Source organism: Carlito syrichta, unplaced genomic scaffold, assembly GCF_000164805.1.
Source record: "Carlito syrichta isolate Samal-C Ts95f unplaced genomic scaffold, Tarsius_syrichta-2.0.1 Scaffold117987, whole genome shotgun sequence".
Taxonomy (NCBI): domain Eukaryota; kingdom Metazoa; phylum Chordata; class Mammalia; order Primates; family Tarsiidae; genus Carlito; species Carlito syrichta.
This window is the reverse complement of record NW_007062083.1, coordinates 15,569-25,153: the sequence shown is the minus strand read 5'-3', so window position 1 is coordinate 25,153 and position 9,585 is coordinate 15,569. Positions and strand designations below refer to the sequence as shown.

General features: G+C 54.8%; 1 protein-coding gene across 1 annotated transcript in view; it reads left to right on the top strand.

The window, feature by feature from the left end:
* Window positions 1–9,585, top strand: part of AGBL5 (ATP/GTP binding protein like 5) — a 16,479-nt gene that overhangs the window by 938 nt on the left and 5,956 nt on the right. The window contains exons 3-10 of the mRNA XM_021707447.1: window positions 201–233; window positions 969–1,146; window positions 1,407–1,585; window positions 1,996–2,431; window positions 3,201–3,370; window positions 4,029–4,164; window positions 4,718–4,920; window positions 5,426–5,640. Of these exons, the coding sequence (XP_021563122.1) occupies window positions 201–233; window positions 969–1,146; window positions 1,407–1,585; window positions 1,996–2,431; window positions 3,201–3,370; window positions 4,029–4,164; window positions 4,718–4,920; window positions 5,426–5,640 (1,550 nt within the window). The remainder of the gene's footprint in view (window positions 1–200; window positions 234–968; window positions 1,147–1,406; window positions 1,586–1,995; window positions 2,432–3,200; window positions 3,371–4,028; window positions 4,165–4,717; window positions 4,921–5,425; window positions 5,641–9,585) is intronic.

Genomic DNA, 9,585 nt, shown 5'->3' with positions numbered 1-9,585 from the left:
TTACTCCTGCCACACGGGGCTGCCTCAGACAGCACCTCTGAACGTGCCCCAAGAGGCCTGAAGCACCACACCGTCAGGCTTTCCTCCGCAAAGAGGGCACAGGCGGGACTCGGCACCTCTCAAACCACGTTTCTGTGTGACCACAGTCTTGGCGTGCTGCCACCTGCCCAACTCAGACCTTCTACTGCCCCACCTCCCAGCCGCTCTACAGAATCTCACCAGCACTGCCATAGGTCAGCACACCTTGGGGGTTTTTTTGGTTTTTTATTTTTTTTTGTCAGAGTCTCACTCTGTTGCCTAGCCTGGACTGCAGTGACACACTCCCAGCCACTGCAGCCTCCACCTGCTGGCCTCAGGCGATCCTTCCACCTCAGCCTTCCAAGTAGCTGCAGGCACCTGTCACCACGCTTGCTCAGCACACTTTTTTTTTGAGTCAGAGTCTCATTCTGTTGTTCAGGCTGGAGTGCAGTGGCACACTCACAGCCACCCTAGCATTGACTTGCTGGGCTCCGGCAATCCTTCTGCCTCAGCCTTCCAAGTAACTGGAACTACAGGTGCATGCCACCACGCCTGGCTAATTTTTGATTGATTGTAGAGACGAGGTCTCGCCAAGTTGCCCGGTCGAACCCATGAGCTCAGGCAACCACTCATCTCAGCCTCCCAAAGTGCTGGGATGACGGGCTGAGACACCACGCCCAGCTCAGCACACCTTTTTCATCTGTCCCTCTGCAACGTCATCTGTGCCTGGGAGCCACCAATTGGGGAAGAACAGAAAGTGCATCTCCTGGACTCTCATTCTGGCAACACAGACCCGCCCAAGTCCTCAGCTGCAGTTCACATTGTGCGGGATTCTAAGGCCCCAAGGGCTAGGGCGCAAGGCCATGTGTTGCAAATGCCAGACTGGCCACAGGGCCCACCTCTTGCTGGTAACTGAGGGACTTCTGGCTTAAAGATGTTTATCCCTGCAGCCCCCTGGACACCATCTACTACCACCGGGAGCTCCTGTGCTACTCTCTGGACGGACTCCGTGTGGATCTGCTCACAGTCACTTCCTGCCATGGACTTCGAGAAGACAGAGAGCCTCGTCTAGGGCAGCTATTTCCTGACACCAGCACTCCACGACCATTCCGCTTCACGGGCAAGAGGGTGAGTGGACGTAGCATAAAGGGAACAGCCTGGCCCTTCTTAACTTCTGACAGTCGAGAACGTGAGGCCAAGTTACCACTAGGCATCTTGGACACAGCCTCAGCCCGCAGCCTGTGGTGAGGGTGATGGCACCTGGTCCCCTTGCAGACCCAGCCAGCTGGAAATGCAGGGGCTGCCTGCCTCATCCACACCAGCCCCCGTGACTGTCAGAGGGGAACACAGGGCAGCCGACTGAACGTCTCTTCTCCTCTGCACCCCAGATATTCTTCTTAAGCAGCAGGGTGCACCCTGGGGAGACTCCCTCTAGCTTTGTCTTCAATGGTTTTCTGGACTTCATCCTTCGACCTGATGACCCCCGGGCCCAAACTCTACGTCGCCTCTTTGTCTTTAAGCTGATTCCCATGTTGAACCCCGATGGCGTGGTCCGGGGACACTACCGGTAAGTGGCCTCAGCCTGTCTGTACTGGGCCCACCCCCATCCCCTCATGTGCTGCTTCTCAGTGAAACGCTGTCAGCCTTCCAGCGTCTCCTGCGTGCTCAGTCCTCCTGCACCCCAACACGGGCGAGCCCGACTTGCCCTCCAGTGACCCAAGAAGGTGTGAGGGCTACTGGCACCCCAGAAAGGAGCAAAGCTATGGTGATGGCAGGCCCCTCTGGGGGGGGAAGCCACCCTTAGGTTTCTGCAGTGGCAGTGACAGGAGGTGAGGGAGGGGGCCTGTCTCCGAGTCTCCTTCCTGACATGGCTGCCACCGATTAGTGAGTTTCCCTCAGGCGCCCTCTTCTCTGCTCGAGGGCCTCCCCTATTGGCCCAGTCCTCCAGTCCCTGCCTCAGGCCTGGCTTTCCTGCAGCACGGACTCGCGAGGGGTGAACCTGAACCGCCAGTACCTGAGGCCTGATGCTGTCCTGCACCCGGCCATCTATGGGGCCAAAGCCGTGCTGCTCTACCACCATGTGCACTCTCGTCTGGGCTCCCAGAGTCCCCGCCCCCCTCCTGACGCTCTTCTGTCTGACCTTGAGAGGGCCAACAATCTCCAGAACGAAGCTCACCTTGGGCACGCATCCAGCGGGGAGAGCCCTGAGGTCTGGGCCCAGGCGGAGCCAGCAGAACAGAAGTCCGGCAGTGTCTGGATTCTGCCCCAGCCATCTGCTGAGCCTGACGAGCCAGCCCCTGACACCATTCCCCCCAGGGAGAGTGGCGTCGCGTACTACGTGGACCTGCATGGGCATGCTTCTAAAAGGGGCTGCTTCATGTACGGAAACAGCTTTAGTGATGAGAGCACCCAGGTAGGAATCCTGAGAGTGTTACTGAGTGTGGGAGGTAGTGCAGGTTAAGAGAGAAGGGCTAGACAGCCAGGTAGCTTTCTGGCAGGAAGGCCTGTGCAGACTACCTCCAGCGATCCTTGAAGGGCCAGGAAGAGATGGCACTGAGGCCTGAGTCTCAGCCTTTAATCATGACTTTTAGTGAGGATAAAGCTGTCTGCATTGTCTTTGCTAGAAATTAGGAATCCAGAAGAGAGAAACTGAGAGCTTTAAATTAAGAGCTTAAAAAGAAGATAGAATTGGGCCAGGTGCAGTGGCTCATGCCTATAATCCCAGCACTTTGGGAGACTGAGGTGAGAGGATTGTCTGAGCCCACGGGTTTGAGACCAGTCTGGATAACTTGGTGAGACCTCGTCTCTACAAAAAAAAAAAAAAAAAAAAAAAAAAAAACAGGCATGGTGGCGCACACCTGTAGTTCCAGTTACTGGAAGGTTAAGAAGAAAGGATTGCCTAAGTCCAGCAGGTTGCTGTGGTGGCCGTGAGTGTCTCACTGCACTCTGGCCTGGGCCTCAGTGTGAGACGACGACTCAAAAAAAAAAAGGAAGATAGAATTGCTTCCCACACCTTTAAATGATGCCATGCTGGGAGAATTCGAGCAGCACTGATTACTGCTCATGGTTATGCTGGCATCCACTGTGCACCGCGTCACACAGCCCCTGCTTGCCACATCTTCCTCGCCCCTTGGCCCTTTCTCTCCATCTCTCCTCTGAGTTGGCTGCTTCTAACCAAACAGGTGGAGAACATGCTGTACCCAAAGCTCATCTCCTTGAACTCAGCCCACTTCGACTTCCAGAGCTGCAACTTCTCAGAGAAGAACATGTACGCCCGTGACCGCAGGGATGGCCAGTCGAAAGAGGGAAGCGGCCGTGTTGCCATCTACAAAGCCTCAGGGATAATCCACAGGTTGGGTGGGAAATGGCAGTTGTTGAAATGACTTCTCCAAGGAAAACAATTCCCAGACCAGGGCGTTTCGAGAGGCAAAGGACTGCCCGAGTCTTCTTGAAAGAGAGCCTTGGCTGGGCTTGGCGGTTCACACCTGTAATCTCAGCACTTTGGGAGGCCAAGGTGGGAGGGTCCGCGTATGGAAATGGCTTTAGTGATTTTTGCTTGAGCTCAGAAGTTCAAGCCCAACCTGGGCAACACAGTGAGATCTTGTCTCTACAAAAAATCCAAAGAACTAGCTGGATGTGGCAGGGCACACCTATAGCCTCAGCTACTTGGGAGACTGCGGCAGAAGGATCGCCAGAGCCCAGGAGGTCGAGGCTGCAGTGCTCCGTGACTGCCACTGCACTTCAGCCTGGGTGACAGAGCGAGACCCTGACTCGAAAAAAGAGAACCTTACAGTTAGCATTATTGTTTTTCGTCTAAGACTGCTTCAGGGGGTCTTCTGGATACACGGTGTAGTGCCAAGGTTAGATGCCAGTTGCTGGAGTTATTAGCAGTTCCTATTTGCATTCACTTTTTCCAAGTAATTACCTCCTTAGGCCAGCCGAGCTGTCCCTTGTGGTTCTGTCCTGATACCTGTCCAAGCAGGACACTGATGAAGGTCTCTGTGTCATAGCTACACACTTGAATGCAACTATAACACCGGACGCTCAGTGAACAGCATCCCTGCTGCCTGCCACGACAACGGGCGTGCCAGCCCCCCTCCCCCTCCAGCCTTCCCATCCAGATACACAGTGGAACTGTTTGAGCAGGTAGGCGTGCACGGGCTGGAGTTGGCAGAGGCCTCGCTCCTGCTTCCTGACCCGAGGGTCCTCTGAAGAGACACTCACCCCCGCGGCCCTCTCACAGGAGGTCATTCTCCTCAGCTAACAGGAGCATGAGTCCGGCTCTGATGGTCTTGAACTACAGGCACTGTGTCTGACCCCACACCACAGTGGATGCCCTGGCATCTCTGAGACAAAGTCTTTGCCTCTAAGCTTGTCTTCCTATTCTCTGGGGTTTACTCACTCCTGGGCTCAGACACGCCCACGACAGTGGTCTCAATGCTGCCCGTTATTCTAGGATACATAAGTTCTTTGTGGTGCCAGCCAGAAAGCACACCTGCCCCTGCTCATAATGACTGAGGGCCCCAAGATGGGCAGTGGTTTAGGGATCACCGCTCAATCCAGCTCAGCCCAAGGGTGGGGAATCCCCTGAGCAAGCTAGGGGTCAGCCCTCCTTCCCATCCACTCTGCTGGGTGTCCCATCCCACATGGCAGCCTGGGTTGGAGGACCAAGAGCTAAGCCAAACTGGACTCCCCCCAGGTGGGACGGGCCATGGCCATCGCGGCTCTGGACATGGCAGAATGTAACCCGTGGCCCCGAATCGTGCTGTCGGAGCACAGCAGCCTCACCAACCTGCGGGCCTGGATGCTGAGGCATGTTCGCAACAGCCGAGGCCTGAGTGGCACCCTGAGTGTGGGTTTTGGCAAGAAGAGGGGCTCTCGGACTCCACCCAGAAGCCGCAAGTAAGACCCGCAGGGCGGAAGGGAGCAAGGGCAGGAGAGTGGGGCGGGCTCTTGTGCTCAGAGTGCTAGGGGCCCTGTGGGGCTCCCCTCCTCCCAGAAGTGTCCCATGGGACCGTTTCAGGGCAAAGCAAAAGTGGAAAGGTGAGCTCACTTCTTGAGCACAGTTCCTCTTCCCTCTTGCCCTGAGCCCTGCCCAACATCATACTGGTGGGAGTGGGGCAGGCTGCGGCTTCCAGTGGTGCTGGTGACTGGAGTGCGCTCACTCGGGCCGACACCCAGGCAGTGGGGGGCGCTCACTGGGAGACAGGCTGCTGAGGGTGGCCCTGAGGCAACCTGGCGTGCCCCGACCAGACCTACATCTGTGACATGAGTTCTTCACGCCCCTTCAGAAGGGGTCCCTCTGCCTCTCTGCCCCGGGATGAAGCTTCACTGAGGCTGAGACCCCAGGGAGAGCCTGGGACACAGCCTTCCAGGCCAGAGCTGACTGGCATCTGCTTCTTTGCAGTATATTGCCCGTTTCCTGCTCTGAAAACACCTTGAGCCGAGCACGCAGCTTTAGCACTGGCACGAGTGCTGGTGGTAGCAGCAGCAGCCAGCAGAACTCTCCACTGATGAAAAGCTCCCCCAGCGCTCCTTTTCATGGCAGTCGGCCTGCAGGGCTGCCAGGCCTGGGCGCCAGCACCCAAAAGGTCAGCCACCGGGTGCTGGGCCCCGTCAGAGGTAAGCCAGTCTGGGAGCCCCTGCAACATGTGTTCGGCTGTTTGGGGCATTGCTGGGGGAAGTGAGAGCTTGGAGATACTTGGCCTGGGGCCAAGGGGTAAATCAATAAAGCTTGTCTGTAGCAGAATTGGCAGCTTCTCCCAAGACCGTGGTGTCCCTGCGGCAAGGCCCCAGAGCAGCACTGGGTGGCCACAGCTGGGAGTACTGGGTGCCAGGGCTTCAGGGCATGCTAGGAGCCAGGGACATGTCCAGGGACACAGGACTAGCTGGTGCAGTGCCGAGCAGAGACACCGAACCTTTGCATCACCTACAACAGCATCAGTCGGTCTTCCCAGAGGCAGCAGGAGGGTGTGTCCTCAGAATCCAAATTGCAGCCCTGTTGGGTGACGGGGCCACTTACCCATGGTCTCTGTGGCCTGAAATTGTTCCTGACTTCAGAGCCCATTCAGAAAGTGGCATCAGAAATATTCCAGCTCTTTCAGAGAACAGCAGCGGCCACACACAGCTGCTATTGTTGTATACAATGAGGCAGTCTAGCCCTTCCCAGCAGTGGGCACAGTCACTCGACTGTGCGTCAGTACTCCTGGGTCTCGCCTAGCGAGAGTGTGTGTCAAAGTTACGTACCAAAAATAGGGGGTCTTCAGGAAGAAGGAAGAGGAAGTAATGGGAGAAACCCAGATTGTGGAAGGGGCGAGATTGTTGTTGTGCCGTTTCTGGACATACGCCGAGCCACAAGTCCACACTGCACTGGCGTCTAGGCTGCAGAAATCTCACCAGAGCTTCGAGGCTTGCTTGCTGGAGCTGAGAGCCTTGCTGGTCTTCCAACTGTGCTCACCCCTGTTGGCTTTTCCCAGCCTGCACCCTGGCTTTTGGTAGATGAGCATGCGCTGAGACCATGGCCGGGTAACCTTACTGCACTAGAGAAGCCACAGGGGAAAGGGTGGTGGTCCTTACCAGCTCCACCCACTGAGCTGTTCCATGCATTTAATGAATGACTGTCCTTTGCTGGCTAGAACAAGCCACAAGACTGGGCTGGCAAGGGAATTCCAGCAAAGATGTAGGCAGCCCAGCCAAAAGCTTAGGATAGAGGTTCAGGGAATTAGCCTGATAGGTTCTGTCCTGAGGCTGGGAAATGACATTTTAGAAGCTGGAAGAGCTCAGTGAGCCTGACTCCTAGCCCCCATGACCTTAAGTGCCAGGGTCTTCCTACCCAGTTCTCCCCAGCTGCAAGACATGCTCTAAATGCCCCTTCCCAGATCCAGGGTCAAGTCCCTGTCCACCTGCTTGGACATGCAGACTGGGCTCTGCAGAGGAGGAACAGGGCGCTGGAGAGCAGCAAGCCCATGGCGCGGTGGGGGTGGAAAGCCTGCAAGGCCCTGTGCTGACGGAGTGGTCTGGTGGGGGGGGCGGGGAGCGGCCCAGAGCTGCTCTTGGTACTGATCGGGGCTGGGGCAGGCAGGTGGGGTCTTGTCTCTTAGAAAAATGTAAAGATTAGCCAGGTGCCATGGCATGTACCTGTAGTCCCAGCTACTCGGGAAGCTGAGGTGGGAGGCTTGCCTGAGCCCAGAAGGTCAAGGCTGCCATGAGCTGTGATTGTGCCACTGCACAACAGCCTGGGCAGCAGAGCAGAACTCCAACTCACGCACTTGCTCTCAGGTTCAGGCCAGTGCCTCCTTCCACTTTGCCTGACTTTCCCTGGGTGCCCTACTTGCTTCCTTCTGGTCTTGACCTGGATTCAGGCAGTAGTCTCAGCAACCTTATCCCTGGCCCCCCAGCCCACGCAGCGGAGTCCTGGTGTGAGAGACAGGGTGCTTGAGTGTAGAAGCAGGAGCCCAGAGCTGCCACCCTCCTGGTCCTCTGCAGTGTCTCAGCGCAGCTAGTAACTTTGGCAGAGCAATTCGGGGGCAGCAGTGCATAGGGGCTCCCCTGGAGTGAGTCAGGAGGATGGAGGAATGTCCCCATCACCACAGCCACTTTTAGTTTCTCCACTGGAAATAAAATCTTCAGGAAATGTCTCCTAACACATTCGCTCTCAAAACTTTTACCTTAGCACCTCACCCTGTGCCTGGCACTTAAGTGATCAAATATTTGCTGAATTAGTACAAGGCACAAAGTTGGGAGCCAAGTGAAGGCTTGCCTCGCCTCTCTACCCTTCAGAGGAACACATTAGGTCTGGGATCGTCCCAGGGCTTCAGTAATATCGGGGGTGCTACATGGAAGGACAGTTCAGAGACATTTAGGGAAGATGACACAGCTAGGCACAAGCCAGTGACTGATCCTCTAGATTTGAGACCTTGGGATATCCATTCTCCTCCAGGGGAGGTCAGGCAGTCTCAACCTCTTACGCCTCTGCCCCAGTACCATCCTGCCACTCTGAAAAGGAACCTAGAGCTGACTACCATGACATCTAGAAGCTCGTCACATCTAGAAGCTCGTCACATGTTCCTCTTGCACTCAGCCTTAACCTGCTGTTTCTGTCGCTCAGAACCAAGAAACAGAGCTGGGTCTCCTTTGAATTCTTGTCCCAATGGGGACTGAAAGCCTTAGACTGGACCAGGGGCCAAAAGTCCAAACATGAGAAGCTGGGCTGTGTGCTCAAATTTGGATTTATAGGCAGGCCTGGCCAGGTCTTAACAGTCTTTTTATATTTTGAGACAGATTCTCACTCTGTCACCCAGGCTGGAGTGCAGTGTCATGTTTACTGCCACCGCAGCCTCGACCTGCTGGGCTCAAGTGATCCTTCTGCCTCAGCCTTCCAAGTAGCTGGAACTGTAGGTGTGCACTACCACATCCAGTTAATTTTTTTATTTCTTGTAGAGATGAGGTCTCACCAAGTTGTCCAGGCTGGTCTGGAACCCGTGGGCTCAGGCAATCCTCTCACCTCAGCCTTCCAAAGTGCTGGGATTACAGGTGTGAGCCACTGCGCCTGGTCGACAGTCTTTTAAAGGATGAGTGAAGTCTTAATGCTTTTCAGATCAGGCCTTGTCTCCTGTCCTGAAACTCTCATCGGGGCAGGATTCCTGGATTGCACCCTGAGTTCCTTTCCCATGAACCTCCTCCATTTTGCGTTAGCACTTTTTACCTCCATTGCCTGTTTTGCTTCAGACCTTCCTGCGTGTCACTCAGTTTCTCACTGGAACCTGCAAATGTCCCCAGAGCTTTTGCTGATTCTCTTGCTTGCTTGTCTGCTTACCCTTTCCTGGGGTGGGGTGAGAGTTCACTCGTAACATGGTTTCTACATGCCTCTGTATATAGATGTTTCTCAGATCACCTACAAATTCCGTTTCCTCTATCAAGTTCATGATTTTTGCCTACTGTGCATTGCCACCTGGATATTGTCCCGATGTCTTTTAATCACAGAATCAGGACTGGGCTTGGTGGCTCAGCCTGTCATCCCAGCACTTAGGGAGGCCGAGGTGAGCGGATTGTCTGAGCCCGTAGGTTCGAGACCAGCCCGGGCAACTTGGTAAGACCTCATCTCTACAATGAATTTAAAAAATAAATTAGCTGGGCGTAGTAGTGCGCACCTGTAGTTCCGGCTACTTGGAAGGCTGAGGCTCAAGGATAGCTGGAGCCCGGCAGGTTGACACTGGGGTAGCTGTGAGCATGCCTGGGTGTCGGAGTGAGACTCCAACTCAAAAAAAAAAAAAAAAATCAGAATCACTTGGGTCTAGGCCTCAGATTATTTTGAAGTCATGGTGGTGGCTAACATTTCAGGTTATTTGACTGCCACGAGTCTCTGGCTTCTGTTATCCTGTTGGCATCCCTTTGTCAACTCCTAACTGGCTCCCTGAAGTCTGGTTGTGTCTGACTTTTGACTACAGTTTTAGACATAACTGGTACCCGGAATCTCGATACTCATGGCTAGATCTCTCCCTTTGTTCTTTATCCATATGGGTATTTTTTTCTTTCTTTTTTTTTTTTTTTTTTGAGTTGGAGTCTCAC